The sequence below is a fragment of the Cetorhinus maximus genome, chromosome 2, assembly GCF_964194155.1.
Source record: "Cetorhinus maximus chromosome 2, sCetMax3.hap1.1, whole genome shotgun sequence".
NCBI lineage: Eukaryota > Metazoa > Chordata > Chondrichthyes > Lamniformes > Cetorhinidae > Cetorhinus > Cetorhinus maximus.
Genome location: NC_135880.1, coordinates 93,993,936 through 94,018,409, shown reverse-complemented (window position 1 = coordinate 94,018,409; position 24,474 = coordinate 93,993,936). Strand labels below are relative to the sequence as shown.

The window sequence follows — 24,474 nt, the reverse complement described above, 5'->3', positions numbered from 1 at the left end:
ACCCTGCATGAAACCTCATCCCGCCGGTGGATGAGGTTTCATGTTTTTTCTATTGCCCGCCGGGGCTCCTGGCCTGTCCTTTAATTGTTTAAATGATCCTGTCAATGGCCTCAATTGGCCATTGACAGGTCGGCAGGCGCACAGCTGATTTGTCTGTGCCCCCGCCTTCCTGAAAATTTAAATGGGCCGGGATGATGTCGGGGGTTCCCCCCGATGTCATCCTGTATCGGTGAGCGGGCCACGCCCCCTGCTCGCCGATGGCAAAATTCTGCCCAGTATCTCAGTCACAGAAGGAAATGGTGCAGAAGTTAATCTAATTTAGAAATTAGCCAATGTTCCTTATATGTACATATGAATTAGGAGCAGGAGTAGGCCATTCCACCCCTTCGAGCCTGCTCTGCCATTTCATAAGCTCATGGCTAATCTGTGTCCTTAACTCTACATTCCACCTACCCCTGATATATTTTCACTCCACTGTTAGTCAAGAATATATCTACCTCTGCCTTAAAAACATTCAATGACTCTTCTTCCACCGCTCTCTGGGGAATAGAGTTCCAAAGACTCATAACCATCAGAGAGAAAAGAAATTCTCCTCATCTTTGTCTTAAATGGGCAACCTCTTATTTTTAAACTGTGTCCCCTTGTTCTAGTCTCTCTCACAAGGGGAAACATCCTTTCAGCATCCACCTTGTCAAGTCCCTTCAGGATCTTACATGTTTCAATGAGATCACCTCTCATTATTCTAAACTCCAATGGTTACAGGCCCAGCCTGTCCAACCTTTCTTCTTAAGATAAATCCCCCCCATCCCAGGTATCAATCTAGTGAACCTTCTCTGAATTGCCTCTAACGCATTTACATCCTTTCTTAAATAAGGAGGCTAGTCATGAGATGTAATCTCACCAATACCATATACAACCGTAGCAAAACATCTCTACTTTAATATTCCATTCCCCTTGCAATAAACAACAACATTCCATTTGCTTTCCTTATGTTACTGGTTCCTCATCAGCAAATTATCAAATAGGCATTTACCTTTGTACTCAGATTATTTCATTTCTATTTAATTCCTATAAATACAAGTTCCTGGCAACTGGCTAATCATGAATATTATCAACAGTTAAAACAGTCAATATTTTTGACTTATTGCACTATGGCCCATTTGCAAAGTAAGGCCTAGAAATACGTGCACATCCATTTTTGGACACATGGTGGTGGGATGGGGAAGTTGTTGGGGGGGGGTGGGGGTGGAAAGTGAGATGCAAGGTGTTACAGAGTATGATCCCTGTGCTTAAATGGTGAGGCTAAAGGAGCACCTGATATTAAGACTCAGACCTCAATTTCTCAGAGCTGGAGAGCTCTGCGGACTTGGCGGTGACTTGTGATTGAAGATTGGGTTAGCTCTCAGGCCAGCAAGGTGGGTGGTTGGGTCTCAAACCAGGGCAACCAGCCCAGAAGAAAAAACATTAAAAACTGGGAAATAAGAATACTGGTCCGAACTGTTTGTTTTTCCTTCTGGGAGTGTAGGCGATCAATGGCTGATTACTCAGCTTGGAACAGAGCAGGAAGTGGGAGTTTAGAAAGCCCAGCTAAGGAGGCATTTGAAGGTGCGGAAAGGGGGAATATGTCAGGATAGATTTCAGAGCATTAATACCCAGAGACCAAACAGAATACTTGTTAGGGTAATTGCTGAATACAGGATTTGCTTCCTGAATGAGGAGGATTTTTAAAATCATGCATGAAATAATAATATCTTGTTCAAGAGCATAAAGAAAAATTGCTATACTCAAGTGGTGAAAATCCAGAGTGGGTGATATGAAAGCAGCAGGTTATTCTCCTGGCGCTAGAGTGAAGTAAGATGGGGATACACAAGGGTCCAGCCTCAGAGGAACAGATTGCGGAAGCATGGTGGGATAGTTAAATTTGTGTTGAAATAAATTGGTTTTAGGTGTTATTCTTAAAATGCATGAGTTAACCATAACATTGACTGATAAATAAAGTACTGTTCTAATTGTTTATAAATGTTGGCTTTTACATTACAATAGTTTGGTTCATAACTGTCATCGGACCCATAACAATTAGATTTTCACCATGAAATTACTTCCCGGTACCAATGTTGTTTTCCATAATGTAGCATTTCAGTTGCGTGTAGGAGCGGTTCATTCTCCTTTTTTATCCAGGCTTCCTGGTTGCTGTAGCAGCTGCCGGTGAACTCGCTGTCCTTGACATGTGACAACATTCATTCAGGGGTATTAATGCTCTGTCATGTTATTACGCAGATTTATTGAGAAATAATCTAAAGTTGATTACAGGGAAATTTTCTGTCAGTATAGATTTCAGAACATTAATATCCAGAGACCAAACAGAATATTTGTTGGGGAATTGCTGGATACAAAATTTGCTTCCTGAATGAGGAGAGTTTTTTTTTTATCGCTTCTGAATTGATAATATCTTGTTCAGAAGTGCAAAGAAAAATTGTTATACTCAGTAGGGAAATATAGAAGCAGGGAAATAAACTGATGATCAACATACATTCTCTGTAATGAAGCACTGAAAGTTAAATTTGCATAGATTGCAAATGATGGATTTGCGCAGTATTTTTTTATTGTAACCCAGACACAACCCACATGAAACCCACAGTTAACAGACAAATCACAAGACACAGCAGCTACTTGGCTAGCTTCAGCAGTACATGGATAAGAACTTTTATAATTGTTACAATGTTAAATAACCTTATTTAACACAAATGTCCTGTCAAAAGTAAATAAGTAAAACATTTTCTGATGTTACCCAAGATTTTAAGGTCAGCTTTATTTATCCTCATTTTAACTGTGGGACCAATGCAGTTCACCTATGTCCTCCAACCCACCAATTGTAATATCCAGAATGTTTTCCAAAACTATAATAACTGCAACAATAAATTGAAATTTATTTACACAACCACTAGTCCAAAGCTTGCAAAAAATATTTATTATCTTAAATCTTTAGTGATAGAACAGTTTCATATTTTAGGGAGGAAAACAAATTAGAATATGATGTCATTATCCTTAAACAGATAATTAAATAAATGTTACACTCAGACCATGTGATTAGCCTTCACTTTTGGTCCAGTTTTTATACAATGAAGAGGCCAGAAACAGAGTTATCAGCTTTGGACTGATCTTCTACAAAATGTTTCCCCTTGATCTTCAAGCATCTTTTTATGTACGCCCATATTTTTCAAACTGGCATGTTCTCTGGAGAGCTTGGTGGTAGTCATGTGTTGCTGGCCACTTTACATTTAATGACAGACAGATGTTAAAGGTGTCACTCCAGTGAGCTCTGTAAACCTGGCAGATATTCAATACTGAGCAGATTTCAGAACTTCTGTTGTTTCTTGGGTTAACCAGAGTGAGGCATTTTCAAACAATGGAGCAACAAGAAAAACTTATATTTATATAGCACCTTTAATGTAATGAAACGTCCCGAAGCACTATACCGGAGTATTGTAAAACAAGGATTGACACACAGCCACAGAAATAGATATGAGGCCAGGTGACCAAAAGCTTAAAAAGTGGGTTTAAGGAGTGTCTTGACAGTGAGGTAGTGAGGTGAAGAGGTGTAGGGAGGATATTCCAGAGCTTGAGGCCTAAACATCTGAAGGACCACCCATCAAAGGTGCAGCAATTACATTTGGGGATGTACAAGAAGCCAGAATTAGAGGAGTGCAGATATTTCAAAGACTTGTGGGGCTGGAGGTGATTACAGAAATAGGGAGGGGTGAGGCAGAAAGGATTTGAAAAGAAGGACGGAATTTTCAACTCAAGACATTTCTTGACCGGGAGCTAATGTAGGTCAGCAAGCACAGGGGTGTTAGGGGAATGGGACCTGCTATAATTTACAACACGAGTAGCAGAGTTTTTGACAACCTCAAGTTTACGGAGGGCAGTGCGTGGTACACCAGTCAGGAGTGTGTTAGAATAGCTGAATCTCAAGTAACAAAGTAATAGGTTTCAGCAGTACATGAGATCAGACAGGGGTGAAGTCAAGCAATGTTACAGAAGTAGAAACGGGTGGTCTTAGTGATGGCACAAATATAAGGTCAGAAACTAATCTCAGGGTTAAATGTGATATCAAGGTAATGAGAATACTGGTTTAATTTCAGACTGTTGCCAAGGAGAGGGATGGGGTTGGTAGCTAGGGAATGGAGTTTGGAGCGGGGATGGAAAACAATGGCTTCATTCTTAGCAGTATTTAACTGGAGGAAATTTCTGCTCAGCCAGTGTACTGGATGTCAGATAAGCAGGCTGATAATTTAGCAACAATGGAGTTGTTGCAAGAAATGGAGCAAACTTGCTTGACAATCAATTTGAAGCCTGGGCTATTTTAATTTCTGGGCCACATTTGTATCCAAATGGATGTAACAGAGGCTGGTTTTAGGTGGATCAAAACAGCGGGGCCCTGAGGCTGCACACCAACACCAAGCTAATTCCATTGCGAGAGAGGAATTGTATGAATTGTATGAGCCTGGGTAAAAGCCCTGGGGCTCAGAGGACTCCTGCTGATCCTGGTCCCTCTAAGGAAAGTTTTTAAACTTAGAGTTGAGCACCTCATTATCCTTCCTCTCAATAAGGCCTTTAAAATGCGATTGGGATCCTAATGACATCATAGGACCCCACTTTGCCTAAATTATTAAGGCTCCTACCCAAGTCAAGTGGGTATTTTAGTTGCTGAAAAAAGGGACCAGTTAAGATAACGGTGGAGGGAATCAAGCAGGAGTTTTAGCTCAGTTATATCAAGTGAGCTCCCCTTTTGTTCCCACTGGTGCCGGGTGGGTTAGAATTCTCCCTGTAGTTTTATTAATAATGTGCTTTTTATAAACCCACAAGTTAAATTTACTTCAGGAGACGACATGCAGATAGTTTTAAATCACATTGCAGATCACTCGCACTTTATTCTTTTTTCTGCTCAGGTAGCAAATCCGGTGGCTTCAAAACATGGAGAATAGCTAAACATGACAGCAGCACAAATATGCAAAAACTAAAAGGAAAACCAATCCTATCCACAAGTAAACCAGCAATGGCGCTGAAAGTGAGTTTCCCCAAGACTTCAAAACTTGCCAGAAATGTGTAATGGGTGGCCTGCAAGAAAGAACATGTGGAAAATATTAATATTTTGTCATCACCTGCTATAAAAGCATTCTGTATAGTTTGTTAGAGGCATCTACAATGATTTTATTATCTGTACTTTACAAGAACTATCCATAATATATTAAAAGTTTTGCATGTAGCGTAATTCCTTGTTTGTCACTTACTTTGCGTTGTCACCATTTTGACATCACATTTTTTCTGGAACATTTTGCCCTAATACTTTGCTGATTAACGCAAATTAAATTAAATCTGAGGGTAGAGGATGGCTAGAAAACTGCCACATAAACTACTAATGTTTTATGAAAATAATCAATCATCACTAAACAGTCTGGAAAATCTGCCAATTAAAAAAAAGTCATGTCCAAGGGCCAGTTTATCCTATGATTTGTACATTCCCGTGCTCTTCTGCTATGGCTTGCTGCTCCCTTACTATGAGCCAATCAACAGTGTTATAGTAAGAGTGTCCTGCAAAAGCGTGAGATCAAATTAGTTCTTTGAAAACAAATTCAGTTGCTATTTTTTTTCTCAGTAACTGAAGTTTCTTAAATTAGCCAGTTAGGAACCTGAGTAGACTATTTATTAGCCTCTTGAACCTGTTCACTATTCAATGAAATCGTGGCTGATGTGTGAGATAACTCCATATAATACTTAACCATCTGCACAGGAGTGCTGTGTTTGATTGCAGTAGAGAGCTTCAGCTGGAGATTGGTGACTGAGGGAGTTTAAGGGTTAAATTAAGGGGTAAATTCTATCTAAAGTCTAGTCTTTCTTTAATTTAGCAATTAACTAAAAGTTGCTGTTAGGGTTGGAAGGTGAGTTTTAGTCCAGCCTTAAAACAGGGCTCATATAGGCTCTGCTTGCAACTGTAACTAGTTAATTAGATAACTGGCTTAATCAGGTTTTCAGAGGCTAGGTTCAGAGAGTATAAAAGTAGGCTATCTTATAGTACTGACTTTGTCTGCACTGGATTGCTGTGTTTGGCTGCAGTTGAGAGCTTCAGTTGGAGATTGGTGACTGAAGGAGTTTAAGAGTTAAATTCTATCTAAAGTCTAGTCCTTCTTTAATTTAGCAATTAACTAAAAGTTGCTGTTAGGGTTGGAAGAAGGTGAGTTTTAGACCGGAGAGGAGAGGCCAGCGAGAGCGGTATAAAAGGGTGTGAAAAACAGAGGCCGAGACTGGAGAGGAGAGGCGTACCCTCAGGACCTTCAGGCGGTGGAGTTTGAAGTGACATCATAATTCAAAAAGTGATGCGATGTGGGGGAGGCAGCTGATTTCTAAGTAGTGTCCAGTGAGTACTTCTACATTTTCTACTAATTAAACTGCTGCAGTCCATTAGCTTGAACAAAATAAGGTGAGGACTTTGGAATGAAGTGGGAGTGTTTGGATTGGAATAAGGCCCCTAGCGTAGTTAGTATTCTTTAAAAGGAGTACCTAGCGAGCTTAATTTAAAGGGAAATCATGGCAGCAGAGCTCGCACCCTGATATGCTCCTCCTGTGCTACATGGGAAGTCATGGAAACTTCCTGTGTCCCTGGCAACCATGTGTGCAGGAAGTGTGTCTAGCTGCAGCTACTGGCTAACCGCATTTCGGAGCTGGAGCTGCGGATGGATTCACTGTGGAGCATCCACGATGCTAAGGTTTTCATGAATTGCACGTTCAGTGAGGTAGTCACGTTGCAGGTAAAGACTGAACAGGCAGAAAGGGGATGGGTGACCCATCTGGCAGAGTAGAGGAAGGCAGGTAGTGTAGGAGTCCCTTGTGGTCGTTCCCCTCTCTAACAGATATACCATTCTGGTTATTGTTGGGGGAGACGACTTCTCAAGGGAAAGCAGCAGGAGCCAAGTCCATGGCACCAAGGGTGGCCCTGCTGCACAAGAGGGGAGGTAGAAGAGTGGCAGTGCTATAGTGATAGGGGATTCAATAGTAAGGGGAACAGACAAGCGTTTCTGCGGCTGTATAAGAGACTCCAGGATGGTGTTGCCTCCTTGATGCCAGGGTCAAGGACGTCTCAGAGAGGCTGCGGGGAATACTGAATGGGGAGGGCAAACAGCCAGTGGTCATGGTACATATTGGTACCAACGACATAGCTAAAAAAAAGGGGATGAGGTCCTACAAGCTGAATATAGGGGGTTAGGACGTAAATTTAAAAAGTAGGACCTCAAAGGTAGTAATCTCAGGATTACTACCAGTGCCACATGCTAGCGAGAGTAGAAATAACAGGATAAATCGGATGAATACTTGGCTGAAGAAATGGTGTAGAGGGGAGGGATTCAGATTCCTGGGGCATTGGGACTGGTTCTGGGGAAGGTGGAACCAGTACAAACAGGGCGAGTTGTATCTGGGCAGGATCAGGATCAATGTCCTTTTTGGGGGGGGTGCTGGGATGTTTGCTAGTGCTGTTGGGGAGGGTTTAAACTAGAATAGCAGGGAGACAGAGGTGGGGGAAACAAGGATAGACTAACAAGGTTAAAAAGACAAGTCTAAAGGCATTGTATTTTAATGCGTAGTGCATTTGCAATAAGGTAGATGAATTAATAGTGCAAATAGATATAAATGGTTATGATATAGTTGCAATTATGGAGACATGGCTGCAGGGGAACCAAGGATGGGAAATGAACATCCAGGGGTATTCAATATTGAGGAAGGATAGACAAATAGGGAAAGGAGATGGGGTAGCGCTGTTAGTAAAGGAGGAAATCAATCCAATAGTGTTGGCTCGGAAAATCATGATGTGGAATCTGTTTGGGTGGAAGTAAGAAACACCAAGGGGAAGAAAATGTTGGTGGGGGTTGTCTATAAGCCCCCAAACAGGAACGAAGATGTAAGGGAAGGCATTAAACAGGAAATTAGAGATGCTTGCAAAAAGGGTACAACTGTAATCATGGGTGACTTTAATCTACATATAGATTGGACAAACCAAACTAGTAATAATACTGTGGAGGAGGATTTCCTGGAGTGTGTACGTGATGGTTTTTTAGACCAATACGTTGAGGAACCAACTAGAGAGCAGGCTATCCTAGACTGGGTATTGTGCAATGAGAAAGGATTAATTAACAATTTTGTTGGGGAAGAGCGACCATTAAATGATAGAATTGTCCATTAAGATGGAGAGTGAAGGAGTTGAATCTGAAACTAGGGTCCTGAATCTAAATAAAGGGAACTACAAAGGTATGAGGCATGAGTTAGCAATGATGGATTGGGGACCTTTACCAAAAGGGTTGACGGTGGATAGGCAATGGTTAATATTTAAAGAACATGTGCATGAACTACAACAATTATTCATTCCTGTCTGGGGCAAAAATAAAACAGGAAAGGTGGCTCAACCATGAATTACAAAATAAATTAGGGATAGTATTAGATCCAAAGAGGAGACATATAAAATTTCCAGAAAAAGCAGCAAACCTGAGGATCGGGAGCAGTTTGGAATTCAGCAAAAGTGGACAAAAAGATTGATCAAGAAGGGGAAAATGAAGCATGAGAGTAAACTTGCAGGGAACATAAAAACTGACTATAAAAGCTTCTATAAACATGTGAAGAGAAAAATATTAGCAAAGACTAATGTAGCTCCCTTACAGTCAGAAATGGGGGAAACTATAATGGGGAACAAAGCAGAAGAATTGAACACATATTTTGGTTGTCTTCACAAGAGGACACAAATAATTTCCCAGAAATGTTAGGGAACTAAGGGTCTAGTGAGAGGGAGGAATTGAAGAAAATCAGTATTAGTAAAAAAAATGGTGCTAGAGAAATTAATGGGGTTAAAGGCTGAAAAATCCCCAGGGCCTGATAATCTACATCCCAGAGTATTAAAGGAAGTGGCCCTGGAAATATTGGATGCATTGGTGGTCATCTTCCAAAATTCTACAGACTCTGTAGCAGTTCCTACAGATTGGAGGGTGGCAAATGTAACCCCACTATTTAAAAATAGGAGGGAGAGAAAAAACATAGAAGGGAGAATTTTCTCCCCGTCGGGAGCAGGCTCGGAGCCGATCGCTGCCTGCGATCGGCTGCCGCCGCCATTTTACGTGGGTGGGCCAATTAAGGCCCGTTCAGTGTGACGCACACCCGAAGCGTGCAGTGCTATCTGTGCAGGTGGGGGGAGGAGGGAGAGACAGAGCCTGCGCTCTTTGGCACACGTGCGCGAAAGAGCGCAGAAATCTCCCTGAGGCATGGAGCTGCCTCAGGGAGATTAAGTTCAGTTCTAAGCATAGAAAAAAACATTTTTAAACTCCAAACATGTCCCCTCATGTGTGTCACATGAGCTGGGACATGTTTATGAATTTATTAAAAATTTAATTTAATTAATAAACCCTTCATGAAACCTCATCCCGCCTGTGGATGAGGTTCCAAGAAAAATGCGAAGGCCACCTGGGCTCTTCGCCTGCCCGCCAATCTTACGGTTGGACGGGCAGCCCTGACAATTACTTTAATTAAATAAAAGCAAAATGACTTTAATTAGTTCATTAATGGCCTTAACAGGCCTTTGACAGTTCAGCGGGCATGCAACCGACTCCGGTGTGTACCTGCCGAACGGAAGATCAGAATGACGCGCGGTGATGTCAGGACGCACGCCTGAGGTCACCACGCGCCATTTTACGCATCGTCTTGCGAGGCCCACCTCCGCATGCTAAACAAAAGATTCTGTCTTGAATTACAGACTGGTTAGCCTAACATCAGTAGTGGGGAAAATGCTAGAGTCTATTCTAAAAGACGTGGTAACAGGATACTTGGAAAGCATTAATGGGGCTAGACAAAGTCAGCAAAGTCATAAAGTCAGTCCCTTTTATGAAAGGGAAATCATGCTTAACTAATCTACCGGAGTTTTTTGAGGATGTAACTAGTAGAATAGATAAGGCAGAACCAGTCGGTGTGGTGTATTTGGATTTCAAGAAGGCTTTTGATAAGGACCCACATAAGAGGCTAGTGGGCAAGATTAAAGCACATGGGATTGGGGGTAATATACTGGCATGGATTGAGAATTGGTTGACGGACCGGAAACAGAGAGTGGGAATAAATGGGTCTTTTTCCGGATTGCAGGCAGTGACTAGTGGTATACAGCAGGGATCAGTGCTTGGGCCCCAACTATTCACGATATATATAAATGACCTGGATGAGGAAACCAAATGCAATATTTCCAAGTTTGCTGATAACTGTCACAAAACTGGGTGGGGTTGTGAGGAGGATGCCAGGAGTCTTCAGGGCCATTTAGACAAGTTGTGTGTGTGGGCAAACACGTGGCAGATGCAGTATAATGTGGATCCATGTGAAGTTATACACTTTGGTGTGAAAAACAGAAAGGTAGAGTATTATTTAAATGGTGATATATTGGGAAATGTGGATGTACAAAGGGATCTGGGTGTCCTTGTACACCAGTCAATGAAAGTAAACAGGCAGGTGCAGCAAGCAATTAGGAAGGCAAATGGTTGGCCTCCATTGCAAGAGGATTTGAGTTCAGAAGTAGGGATGTCTTACTGCAGTTACACAGGGCCTTGGTGAGACCACACCTGGAGTATTGTGTGCAGTTTTGGTCTCCCCACCTAAGAAAGGATATATTTTCCATTGAGGGAGTGTAGCGAAGGTTCACTAGGCTGATACCAGGGATGGCAAGACTTTGTCGTATGAGGAGAGATTGGTTCGACTGGGCCTGTATTAATTAGAGTTTAGAAAAATGAGGGGGGACCTGATTGAAACGTATAAAATTCTAACAGGGCTAGACAGACTAGATGCAGTGAGGATGCTTCCCCTGGTTGGGGAGTCTAGAACCAGGGGCCACAGTCGCAATATACGGGGCAGGCCATTTAGGACTGAGATGAGGAAAAATGTCTTCACTCAGAGAGTGGTCAACCTGTGGAATTCTCTACCACAGGAGGCTGTGGAGGCCGGGTCGCTGAGTATATTCAAGAAAGAAAATGATAATTATTTGGATATTAGGGGCATCAAGGGGTATGGAGACAAAGCAGGAATACGGCGTTGAGATAGAGGCTCAGCCATGATCATATTGAATGGAGGAGCAGGCTCGAAGAGCCGAATGGCCTACCTCCTGCCCCTAGTTTCTATGTTTAATAGCCGGTATAAATCCAGGAGAATGGAGTGAGAAATTCTTTGATAGTCCCCTGCCAGATCCTTGCTTGGCTGCATCAATTATAGCATTTCCTGGCAGAAAATAGAGGATGGTGTCGACGGGGAACATGCAAAATTTAGATCTAAATGACAGGATGTAATGTAAAGGCTTGCAATTGACAGGAAATATGTCATCCAATGTATTCCCCATCATTTCCAGCCTAGTGACACTGAGCACTAGGAATTTACTGTGCATTCCCAGCATGCAGGAACGCTATAATGGCAGGGAGAATTTAAAAACTAGAAAGCTGCCCCAACCTACATACTTTACTGGATTAATAATCCAGAGATCTTGACTTTCGCTCTCATCATGGCAATTTGAGAATTTGAATTTTTTTTCTTAAATGTTGGACTAAAATGATTCCATAAGTTTAAAAAAAAGTCAAAATATTATAAAAAATCAACTGGTTCATTGATGTACTGTAGGAAACTTGGTCTGTTTTATATATGACTCCAGTTTCTCATCAAATGTGGCTGATAGGCAATAAGATGTACACATCCCAAAAATGAATTTAAAATAATTCCACAGCCTGACAGCTGTGAGTAAAAATGTTTCTTCTGCTCTCTGTCCTAAATCTCTTGCATTTAATCTTGATAGATCCATTTGGCCAGTGGAACTGTAGTAGAGTGGGCCTTAAATAGGCCCAAATGAAGAGATGTCTATCTCAGACTGGAGGGACAGGATAATGTGCATGTTTGAGAAGGGCACATCATCCCCTGGTAGAGAAATGTTGGAACAGTGCAACTCTGGCAGCAGACAGAATTCTCAGGATGCACACAACACAATGATAAGTTTTCTTGTAAGTTTCTCTCTTCAGGGAGTAATTAAGGATTATTTTTGGTAGTCATCTCCTTTGGGCTCAATTGAATGTGGAAGTATCAACAGCAAGGCCTTTTCTGGAGCCTCAGTGAGACTACTGGCAAAGCCTTTAAGGGGGAAGTCTGGAAACTCTCGTAGTCATGCCTCCAGGGGGAGAGTGAGAATTTATGGGCTCTTCTCCATGAGATAGAGGGTTCATCCCATTTTCTGCTCTGGTAGTCATGTCGAAGAAACATCAAAGACCTAAAGAGAATTTTCTCAATGTAGCTTCATGTAAGTATTCGCCTGTTAATAGCTACTGGTTTCAAAATACAACAAATAAGGTGATGATGAAAAGCATGGATCATAAATAAATCAGAAAATCAATCAGGACATCACAAGATTCTATCAAACCTTAAGGTCATCCCAACATTAAAGTAAATGGCAACTCTCAGAAATCAGTTATCTAAAAGACTTAGTTAACTATACTAATGTTTTTTTTTTCCGAAACACTAGAACTATTTTGGCAGGCATTTATGCGGAAGTAAAAAGATCTCAATTTAATCTCCCCATTCTTTTAATACTGCTAGAACAGAAGAAAATGATACTTATTATTTAATAAGGAGCTATACTTTATAAATATAAGTGATTGATATATACAATTTCTTTACTTGTGAATTAAATATAGGCTACATATATTTATCTCCATCTAGTGGTACTGCCTCATATAATCAACATTAGCTTAACTATAAAAATTAGATAAATACCTCCAGTACTGTTTGTTCAAATGTCTTGGCTAGAGAGTGAACAAGCAATATCTTCTTGTTGGTTTTTGCCTGGGGTCACTGATCTGTCTCAGTAGATTTATGTTTTGCCTGCATAACAATGGTAACTGCACTTCAAAAGTAATTTATTGTGCAGTGCACTTATACCTGATATATTGGAACATAGGATATAAATGCTTTTCTTAAAAAATACATAAACTGGCATTACCATATAAATTGTGCATGGTCTGTTAAAAATAGCAGGTTGGAGCTAAATGACCTTTTGTATTTCCTTATAATCACATTACTCTTTCTATTACAAATCTGGACAAACCTTTCCCAATCATTCAGTTGGTAAGAGCAGCGACCAGTATGAAACTCAGATAGACAGACCAGACAAGTCCCGATCTCAATCCCCAATTAATTTTGAATTAACAGTTTTCATGCAATTATGTTTGTTGGAGCGCTGCTCGGTTGAGAAGAGGTAAAAACAAATTACTCAGTACTCTTATTCTCTTGTTGGCTTGAGGACAGGACCAGTTTATCTGTGATTCCCTTCACAGTCATGCTGGTTGTTTGTCCTCACTGACTTAAGCTCACACATAGGGTTGAAATTCACCATGAGCTTTGGGAACCGGATGTCGGCGTCATTTCTGGGTCGTGAGCCCAGTCGAAGTGGGGTTCTGGCTGAATTTTATGGGAGGCGGCTATTTAATAGGTCATCTCCGTGTTCACTGTCCCTAAGCGGTTTCTGGAGGAAGGAGCTACAGACCATTTCAAGGAGGCTGGCAGTGGCTACCCTCACTGTGTGACCAGTGGAAGCATTGGCCCGAGTAGCAGGAGCGGTAGGGAAGCACTGGAGCTGTTCTCAGTATCAGAGGAACAGCTGAGACTTGTCAGTCTCATGACGATCAGAGACAGCCGTCTTTGGGAATTTGACACTCAATGGCAAGGCTGTAACATGGGAAGGCAGCAACTTTGCCATTTTCTGCCGGCAGCCGCCTCCTCTCACTTGCTGGAGTGAGGGCAAAGCTGGGGTGAATCTGCGTGACGCCCGCAAAACTGCTGTCATGCTGCAATAATCGCCTTTCAGTGGCTTCTTAATTAGCGCGATTGCATTCCTGCCACTGCTGACTGGGTTTCTGTCATCGTTGCACACTCACCTCCAGGAAAAGCATCAAGAGGCACTTTACGTCGGCCCGCTGATTTTTTTTAGCACCATTTGCCCCATTTACTACTTCAATCTCCACCACCACAAATCCTACTGACCCAATCCTGAAGGACACATCTGTCTGTTTCGGCCCGAAAACACGCGACAAATTAGAAAAAAAAAACCTCCTAATTTGTTTGAAGAGCAGTAAACTAGTCAAATGAACCAAACTGCTTAAAAGAATTTCCAAATTATTTTATCTGACACCTTTTCTCAGTATCTTAAATTTCCATGTCCAAAATAAGGTTTTAAATCTTATATTTAAGGTTTTTTTTAAATCTATATGTTGCACTACCGTTATTAAATTAACCATAGAAATGGTCTTTTGTCACTTTCATTGTTAAGGTTGTTACTTGAAAACATCAACATTTCTCAAAATCCTGGCCATGTAATTGTATTTTTTGCCTACAGCTATCACCATGTGCCTGCAATTCTCTGGATTTTGCAATCGGAGCATGTGTGTTTGGATTTCCTTCATGTTTATTGTCAGAATATGGACAATGATGCCAAAAATGTATTTATTACTCATCCATAATTGCCTGTAAAGATGTTGGATGGAACCTTATGGAGGAGACTGGGGTCTTAGCAGCCGGTTAGGAGCCGGTGGAAGCTCTGGATCGACTCTTTTCGGGAAGGCCCACCACATCTTGTTCCATTCAGACACATGACAGGCCAGCAGTGGGCCTTCCCCCAGGATCAAGGATCATGGGGGTGGACGTCCTGCCTGCCAGGAGATGCAAGTCAATCAAAGGCTGGTAGCTCTATTGAATGGCAGTGTCATCAGGGAGGTGGTGGCTGCTGCTGATACAACACCCACTTGAGGCCCAGGATCACTGCTGGATCCCAGGCCACGGGTGGGTAATGGCAGGAGGAGGTTGCGGGGGTCAGCAGGGGGGATGGCTCTGAGCAAGTCACCCACTTCCTGATCCTGAGCCTCTTGATCAGGCACTGAGTACCTTTGAATGAGGGCCTCCCCCGGGAACCCGTAAGCAACCCTGCACTGTTTCGCTCGTTGTGCTGCCTGCATGGCTAGTCCCCCGCCCGCCACAGGGTTAATTCCGGTGGTGGCGGGATGAGGCCCTTAAGTGGGCATTAATTGTTCAGTTAAAGGTTTCAATTGGCAGTGGGGCGGGAAGGCCATCCATGGGCCTTTTGTGCCACAGACATAATCGGGATAGAGGTGGGAAGCTGGTGGGGCCTCAACCGCGCCCCCCCACCCCTCCCCTCCCATTGATTAAATGCCCCCCACCACCAAACTCACCATGGGGAGGGCACAAGATTCCACCTGGTGTTTGCTCAACTTCCTCGTGATACATTGGGTTTGTCAGTTCCTCCATTTACTCCATATTATTTTGAAATCATTTGGAGGATAATTATTAACATCTTCTTGCAAAATAGCACATGCAAATTCCAGCCTTGTGGTATAGTGTCAACTTAGCTTAGTAATAACACTCTTATCTCTTAGTCAGGACACTATAGGTTCAAGTCCCAATCTAGGAACATAATCTAAGATGACACTTCAGTGCAGTACACAGAGTGCTGCAGTGTAAGGTATGGCATAATTCAGATGATCTGATAAACTGAAGTCCATTCTACCGGTTTCAATGGATAAAAATACATCCCCTGGCAGTATTTGGAGAAAAGGAGAGTTCTCTTGGCCAACAGATTTTCCTCTAACATTACCAATTTGCTGGACCTTGTGTGCAATTGGCAGTTGATTTTACATAACAGCAGCATTTTAAAAACAATTCAGTGGCTGTAAAGTGCTTTGGGTCATTCTGAGAACATGAAAGCTGTTATAGGTACTATCCCTTTTGTGTAATTTGCTTTTTCTTCTATTAACTTGATAACTCTTATCTGAGGCAAGCTCTAGAAATTTTCATGACTGACAGGAAATTGGTCATTCATAACTTGCCAGAAGCAAACTGCAAAATTAAGTTTAAACAATTTCTTCTGAAAAGAATGTGAGTGGGCATTCCTGCTGAGCATTCTGTTCATATTTAGAACCATGAATAATTATTTTTTTAAAGAACAAATATTCATATTTTTCAGTATAAATTATGAATTATGCCTTTGCTCAATGTGCAACTAATTCCACTTTGTTTTCTCTAAGTTGAATTTAAGAAGTTAATAACTTAAATTTAATTTGAAAACTCTTATCACCTTTCTTTTTCAGAAAGACGATCTAGCTAAGAGCGACAAACTGATGGTGAAAAAACCTGATTAGTTTTGGAATTCTTAAATGTAAAAAAAAAATCACTATTTACTTAAAACATATTTTTATAACCGCGGTTGCTAAGGGAAATTAATTATTTTCCACGTTCTTTCACTGGCAATATGTATCCATTCCCAACTTCCAACCCCCCGTATCCACTTGGGAAACCACATTACCTTTTGCATATTATACAAAGCCATTTGTAAAACAAAAAACTTTGTATAGGTATAAATCAGCCATCTGTTTATATACTCTTAATGTATGGAAATGTTAAGTTATTTTCCAAGAACCAATAAAAAAAAACTTACTTTTCTTCCTCTGGGGAGATCTTTTACATATTTCTTTTAAATTCTTCCCGCACTCTGTAAAACATCCAGAGTCTGCCATTTATGTTGCTAAATCTGACTGTCAATTCTTAAAACCTGCCAAGATCCAGATTTATCTTTTAAAGTGCTGCCAGACCACAGGATCCCCAGTGCTGCAACCCCAGGATCCTTACCCGATTATCATGAAATTGCTGGACCATTATCTCAATTTTACCAGTGCTTCCTTTCCCCACACTATGGCCATGAACCTCATTGCTCAGGATTGTTAACTCTGCTTTGTCCCAAGTGCTGTGCTATTCCACCTCAGGACCCTATTCCCGTGTAAGTTGATGAAAGGTTTTTTTAGCCCCACCTATGAAACAGCCCGTTATATTAGAGTTCTTTTCAGCATGCCAACCACTGGCTTTTGCAAAGAGATGACACTTCTTGTCCCAGAGTCAGCATCCTGTTTAATACAGTGCTTCTGTCTCTCTTTCCTTTAAGGATCAACTTTATTTGTAATAAAGTGAATATGTCTGGGTGACCAATTACAATTTTACGCAAGAATTAAACAGTTTCTATAGGAGTTGAGGCATATTATTTACAAATGAAATATCACAAGATTTTCAACACATTTATTAAAAAAAAATTGTACATACTACAGACTATATGAAAATATATTTTGTATTTATATTAAATTATAAGGATAATACCCCATTTGTGGGAATAAGTGGTGTTCCTGGCTATCTAGAGCAGTCTTCTAACCTCTTCAAATTTGAGAGGCATCAATTCATTTAAGTATTTTTAATACAGCTCCTTACTGGTTGTCCAGGTTTGCAGAGAGTGCTATAGCAACAGGTTAAGTAGAAAATGAGAAGCGCAGTAGCTTTTAAAAGGGTTTTTGTACTTAAAGTTCTGCTAATTAATTTTGAATATAGCCTCATTTACTAAGACTAAGATGGGGTCTAGAGCCAAGTGCAGCAGATGAAGGTGGAAAGATTTGGTGTAGAGGGCTACCCTCTCACCTGACGCAATGTGCAGAAGGTGCCCAAAATATTAATTTCCCATGTCTGCAGGTCATGGGAACAAATAAGAAAGTTCTTTGGACTGAGAAAGAGTGCCAACACAGCACTGACTGAAGTGTATCCACTTAAATGAAAGGAATGGTTGCACTATGCATGCACCAAGCACTGAACAAGCAGCCAATGCAGGAGCCCCACAACTTACGTCTCCTTCATCTTACGCCCCCAGCCCAGGCAACATATCTGCCAAGCTGAGAAAGGTTTCTTTTGCCTCACAGAACTATTGCATATTTTGGTACCAAGTCATTAATGCTTCTCCTAGCTACATGCATTCTCTGTACTTAACCCTTCACATATGAGGTGGAATGTAACCTGACCATTAGGATACCTCTGTGTCAAATACAATGCTGAATGCATCTGTTTTGAAGGAAGGAAAATGCATATAACCATTGAGAGCTTGTGCTGCTGGCAGACCAGCCAATCTGTGCTGCCTCACTTAGCACGAGGAATAGGCTCTTCAAATTATTGGGATAGAGGCGCAAAAGCACTGGGCAAGGAAAAACTTTTTGGCTTCCCAACAATAGGAGTTCCTTCCATCTTTACCTTCTTGCCAGATTTTCACATTAACTTCGGGAATCACACTACTCTCATCTATCCATAAATACTATCTCATTATATTGATTTTGCTACAGTTTTCAAAGTGACTTGCTCATATCCCAAGCTGTCACATTTTCTTTCTCATATGGGTGGCTCCAAAGATGATGGAGATGACACCAGGGGTTAACAGCAAGCTGAGCATCTATAAAGTTTCTGTTAGCTGGCAAAGGACCCAGCAGCTGTGAGAAGAACTTCTTGGAGGTGAATGCAGCTGAATGAGAGAAAGGAAGAGTTAGAATAATTCATTCAGTCTGCTTGCTCCTTGAAATAGCACTGGCACCAGGGCTGATGAAAGATAAAAACATCATGGCTGCTGTCAGGGTATCACACATTCACCTGCATTATTCTGCTCTTGCGGTCTGATATTGCCTGCAAGTTGATAGGATGATCGCCTTACCTATATATATATTTGTCACAAAGTTCTTGTTAGAGTGTTAATGGCTATATGTGTGCCATCAATAGGGCTCTGAACTTTAGGGAAGTCTGCTATTTAGTAAAAGTGCTTTTTCCTCTTGTGTTACTGTCTTGTTTCCACAGGTGCTGGTGTAAAAATATTGGCAAATAAGGCTTGTGATCTAGTCAATGCGTCAGTGAACTGAAGTTTAATTATTGTGACAAATTTTACTGGAGGAGGCTTAAAAGCTTCTGATGGTGTCTTTGACTAAAACTTAGATGCTTTCACAATATCAGTATGGCGAACCAAGGCCAGAATTTTGCAGTGGACCTGAGATCCCACCGTAAGGTCCAGAAATGTGTGCCAATGCTGCTTGCAAATTGATTCCCTACTGGAGCGCAATCTCATACTGGCTGCCAGCAGGAGGGGGGTGGGGTGGAGGTGGCAAGCAGTACCAGAATGGAGGCAGGCAGTAAGGCAGTGGTGGCAGCCACTGGAGGTGCTGGCACTATATTCAAAGGGCTGCCAGTGCTCTCTGAATATAGCAGTTTTCCTGTTTGGATCCACTGAAATGATTGGAGCCACTGAAGTGAGTGCAGCTTAGCCAGTGAAAGAAGCCCTACTGCTAACTGAAGCAGGTACTCTGAAGGCCTAGGGAATGAGGCACTTGTAGGCATCTCAGAAGCAAAATCCTGGGTGGCCCTGAGTTCCGTGGTGACTCCTCGCAGGCCGTCCTTTCTCATCATCCTTACACCAATGGAAGAGGAGGCTCTGGAATTGGCAGGGCAGCATAGGGGCTGCTCTATCACTCATAATGAGACAGAACTGCAGGCACAAGAGGGCAAGTATCCTCATGACCTGGCAAAAGGGAGCCTTGGTCGAGTATGAGGGATGGTGCTCCTTGTGTTGCATGTGGAATGCTGTGAACACCAGCCGACTCTGGAGGCACATGTTTGGGAGCTCAAAACCCTTTGATCTACCTGGTTCTCTCACAAAGCTCATCCACAAGAACAGAAAGCTAACGTCTCCATTAACAGTTGTTCACCTCTGAGGAGGAAGAGGGGATTTCAGAGGGGGCAGCGTCACATTATTTCCCTACATCCTCCATCAGCACAGATACTCTCATGTCAGTGGATATCCGTTTGCACTTAGATTTTTGATTGCAACTTGGATAGAGCATAACACATGCACCTGAGCAGCTGTCAGGGGCTGTATCTGCTGAGGCCACTGACACTTGGAGGAGTGTTTGAGGCATGCCAATGCTGAGTCTTTTTGGAGTTGTCAATAAGACAGCGTGAGGTGTGTGAAGATCAGATGGAGATTTCAGAGGGTATGCTTGGACAGTGGGGAAATCCATCCAGGCCACAAGTGCTGACGTTTCCCTCTCATCTGTGCCAGTAGCCTCTTCCATTGAGGGATTGGAAACTCTCATGGAGAACCAGGTCCAGTTGCACACAGATCTGCATGTCACCACCTTGTCCATGAGCTCAATGCATGGCGATCAGGGGACAGGGCACCTGGATTCTCTACCAGTCCTCGAACTACTCAGGTAAGCAGTGAGGTACAAGTGTGCCTTGTAGAGGAGAGTGGCTGCCTTCCTCATTTGGGGACTCCTCTCAGGGCACTCTTGCTGTGCACAGTGGCTCTTCAGCCCCTCTGCCAGTGAGACCAGTGCCTCAAGTTGCACCTGTGCAGGAGTTCCTCAGCATGCCAGGGCTTTCTTGAACACTAAGCCATGGAGTATCAAGGTAAGCAACCTCAACTGACAGTGCAGGGGAGTACCACATACCACAGGAGCATGCATAAGAGAGTTGAGAAAACTCATTTGATACACTTGGGGTTCATGGGTAAATTGATTGTTAAACTGATTGTTTATGTTTGCAATAAAGCAATACTGCAATATGTTGACATATCCTTCCATTACTGATGGGCCTCTGGAATTTACAGGAGTGCCCTGGCTCGCCTCAAGGACTGGTTGGGAAGGATCATAGTGTGCATGGTCGTCTCAATGCCCATGCAGATAAGCAAGGTGTCGCTGGGTACAAGACTGTGGGCTTTTAACTGGGTAAACATCCACAAAGCAGGATGAAGCAGACCTTCAGTTGACTGGAAGAATGAGATAGCAAGGGTTTTCTGAAAGGTGTATGTATAAGCCTCCCGAGATTCCCTAAGTGCCTTTTTCATTGTCCCTTGCATACGGTCCCTGGTGTCCTTCAGGATGTAGTGGCTCGCCATCAGCTTTCTCCTCATCTGAGGATGCCTCATCTGAGGATGCCTCATGCTCCAGTGCATGCTCATTGGTAAGGGCTTCCACCTTTGGAGTACCAAAGTGTGCAAAGCACAGCAGACTAGTATAATCCAGGAGACCATTGCTGGACCATATTGAAGTGCCCCACCGGAATGATCCAGGCACCTGAATCACATTTTCAGGAGACCCAAAGTCTGTTCAACGATGGCTTGGGTCATCGTGTCGCTGGTATTTCTCCTCTGCCTCTGCTCTTGGGTTTCTCCCTGGAATTAGTATCCATCTTTTTAGTAGGTAGCCCTTGTTGCCAAAAATCCAACCTTGAAGGTGCAGAGAGGGATAGAAAAGCTCAGGCCTCTAGGAGTGCCTGACTCAGTATCCTGGCTACTTCCAGGATACCAAGAACACAGCTGCAAGATCTGTTGGTGGTGTTCGCAGACCAGTTGGATGTTGATGGAATGAAATCCCTTCTTGTTAGTGAAGGCCACTGGCTGGCCTTGATGCATGCAGTCTATCACACTCCGCAGCTGAGGAATCCAGCAAAGGCCCCAAAATCGATGGCTCTCTCAGACTGACTGTCTAGATCAGTGAGATAGTGGATGTATCAGCTGGCCCTCCTGAAGAAGGCATTGATCACCACCTTGATGCCATGATGTGCTGCTGATGGGTAGATGCCACACATGTCTCCGATGGATTCCTGGAATGTACAGGAGATGAATAGGGCCACAGTGACCTTCAGTGTCACTAGTATCAGATGACCTCCAACACCACTGAGGCTCAGCTCATCCATCATCATGGCACAAAGATCTGTGACGACCTCTCTGGAGAGGCACAGTCTTCTGAGATGCTGCCACTTGGGCATTTGGAGGTAGCTCATCCACTGCCTGTACATCCTCACTACAGGGTACTTTCTTCATTGTGCTGGCGTCCGCTCGTGCTCTCCTCTGCTGTCTTCCGTCACTTCCCCACCCCGAGGCTGACTTTGCAGGGGGCCATGAGGATACTGCTGTCCAGAACCCTATGTCTGCAGTTCCCTGCCTGTCTAGAATACCCATCTCCTGAATGGATGGTGCCCATGGCAGGTTTCCACTCTCCATCTTGAAGGCCTCTAGCCAATTTGTTTCCTCCAACAATTCCATCCTATCCCCTCCTTCACTCCCCTTTAAAACGAACTAGTGCCAGTAGCTAGATGGCACTCTGGCAGCACACGCTGGCACCTGGAAACCAACCACCCCCCATTCATCCAGGCAAATGGAGAGTATTCCATCACACGCCCTATCAGTGGTGGACAGGCTTTGGAGAGTCAGGAAGTGAGTTACTCGCTGCAGGATTCCTAGCCTCTGACCTGCTCTTGTAGCCACAGTGTTTATATGGCAAGTCCAGTTCAGTTTCTGGTCAATGGTAACCCCCAGGATGTTGATAGTGGGGGATTCAGTGATGGTAATACTATTGAATGTTAGGGGGCAATGGTTAGGTTCTCTCTTGTTGGAGATGGTCATTGCCTGGCATTTGTGTGCCACAAATGTTACTTGCCACTTGTCAGCCCAAGCCTGGATATTATCCAGGTCTTGCTGCATTTGGACATGAACTTCTTCAGTATCTGAGGAGTCGTGAATGATGCTGAGCAATGTGCAATTGCCAGCGAACATCCCCACTTCTGACCTTATGATGGAAGGAAGGTGATGAAGCAGCTGAAGGTAGTTGGACTCAGAACACTACTCTGAGGAACTCCTGCAGTGATGTCCTGGAACTGAGATGATTGACCTCTGACAACCACAACCATCTTCCTCTGTGCCAAGAATGAATCCAACCAGTGGAGAGTTTCCCCCCGATTCCCATTGACTCCAGTTTTGCTAGGGCTCCTTGATGCCACACTCAGTCAAATGCTGCCTTGATATCAAGGGCAGTCACTCTCACCTCACCTCTGGAGTTCAGCTCTTTTGTCTCTGTTTGAACCAAGGCTGTAATGAGGTCAGGAGCTGAGTGGCCCTGGCGGAACCCAAACTGGCCATCAGTGAGCAGGTTATTGCTAAGCAAGTGCCGTTTGATAGAACTGTTGAAGACCCCCTCCATCGAGAGTAGACTGATGGGGCAGTAATTGTCTAGGTTGGATTTGTCCTGCTTTGTGTGCAGGACATACCTGGGCAATTTTCCACATTTTCGGGAAGATGCCAGTGTTGTAGCTTTACTGGAACAGCTTGGCTAGGAGCGCGGCAAGTTCTGGAGCACAAGTCTTCAGTACTATTGACTGAATATTGTCAGGGCCCATAGCCTTTGCAGTATCCAGTGTCTTCGGCTGTTTCTTGATATCACATGGAGTGAATCAAATTGTCTGAAGACTGGCATCTGTGGTGCTGGAGACCCCTGGAGGAAGCCGCGATGGATCATCCACTTGGCACTTCTGGCTGAAGACTGTTGCGAATGCATCAGCCTTATCTCTTGCACTGATGTGCTGGGGTCCTCCAGCATTGAGGATAGGGATATTTGTGGAGCGTCGTCCTCCAGTGAGTTGTTTAATTATCCACCACCATTCATGACTGGACGTGGCAGGACTGCAGAGCTTAGGTCTGTTCCGTTGCTTGTGGAATTGCTTAGCCCTGCCTATCACTTGCTGCTTATGCTGTTAGGACTCAAGTAGTCCTGTGTTGTTGCTTTACCAGGCTGACACTTCATTTTTAGGTATGCCTGGTGCTGCTCCTGACATGCCATCCTGCACTCATCATTGAACCAGGGTTGATCCCCTGGCTTGGTGGTTCTCGTAGAGTGGGGGATATGTTTGGCCATGAGGTTACAGATTGTGTTTGAGTACAATTCTGCTGCTGCTGCTGATGGCTCACAGTGCCGCATGGCTGCCCAAACGTGAGTTGCTAGATCTGTTCAAAATCTATCCCATTTAGCACGATGGTAGTGCCACACAACACGATGGAGGGTATCTTCAATGTGAAGACAGGACTTCGTCTCCACAATGGCTGTGGGGTGGTCACTCCTACCATTTCTGTGCCGACCTTAAGTGGGCACTAGACATGCCAAGTACAAGCACATCTGTCATCCCTCTGCCTCAAATCTCTTCCCAATCCATGACATCCACTGGCAAGCCTAATGGAAGCCACATGCAGAGCAAATTGTTCCAAGCTGAAGCTGGCAACTGAATACAACAACAACACTTTGGCTACAGATCTGTGCAAACATTAGTTCTGTATTACAGAAAATCTGGAGCAAATGGAGAAAAAAACTGTTGAACACGCAATAATGCAGAAAGTGCAGTGTTGCAAATCAAATCAACAGCACAAAACCAACCTTCCAAAAACCAGTCAGTGCTAAGCTTTGAGTGGGCATCCTGCAGCAAATAACTTGGAATCATCCAACCCTCTATTTAAATATACAAGCAGTGCAGAAAAGGTGAACCAGCAAGAATAGATGGAGACTTCATTGTGGAAAATATATACAAGTAAATAAATTTTGGGGCCATAATGAAGCCTGTGCATCTGCCAAAGAATTCTGGGTCTGCTACCGAGACCTACCAAATTGATTCCCTATTGAGTGCAAGACAACAGTCCATGCATATGACATTGGGGAATCAACTCTTAAATTTTAATTAAAATTTTATCTGTAGTGT

General features: G+C 43.1%; 1 protein-coding gene across 2 annotated transcripts in view; it reads right to left on the bottom strand.

The window, feature by feature from the left end:
* Window positions 1-2,952: 2,952 nt before the first annotated feature.
* slc33a2 (solute carrier family 33 member 2) overlaps window positions 2,953-24,474 on the bottom strand; it is a 112,758-nt gene continuing 91,236 nt past the window's right edge. For both annotated transcript variants that reach the window (XM_078567153.1, XM_078567160.1), the window contains exon 6: window positions 2,953-5,118. In XM_078567153.1, the coding sequence (XP_078423279.1) occupies window positions 4,930-5,118 (189 nt within the window). In that variant the 3' untranslated portion in view covers window positions 2,953-4,929. The remainder of the gene's footprint in view (window positions 5,119-24,474) is intronic.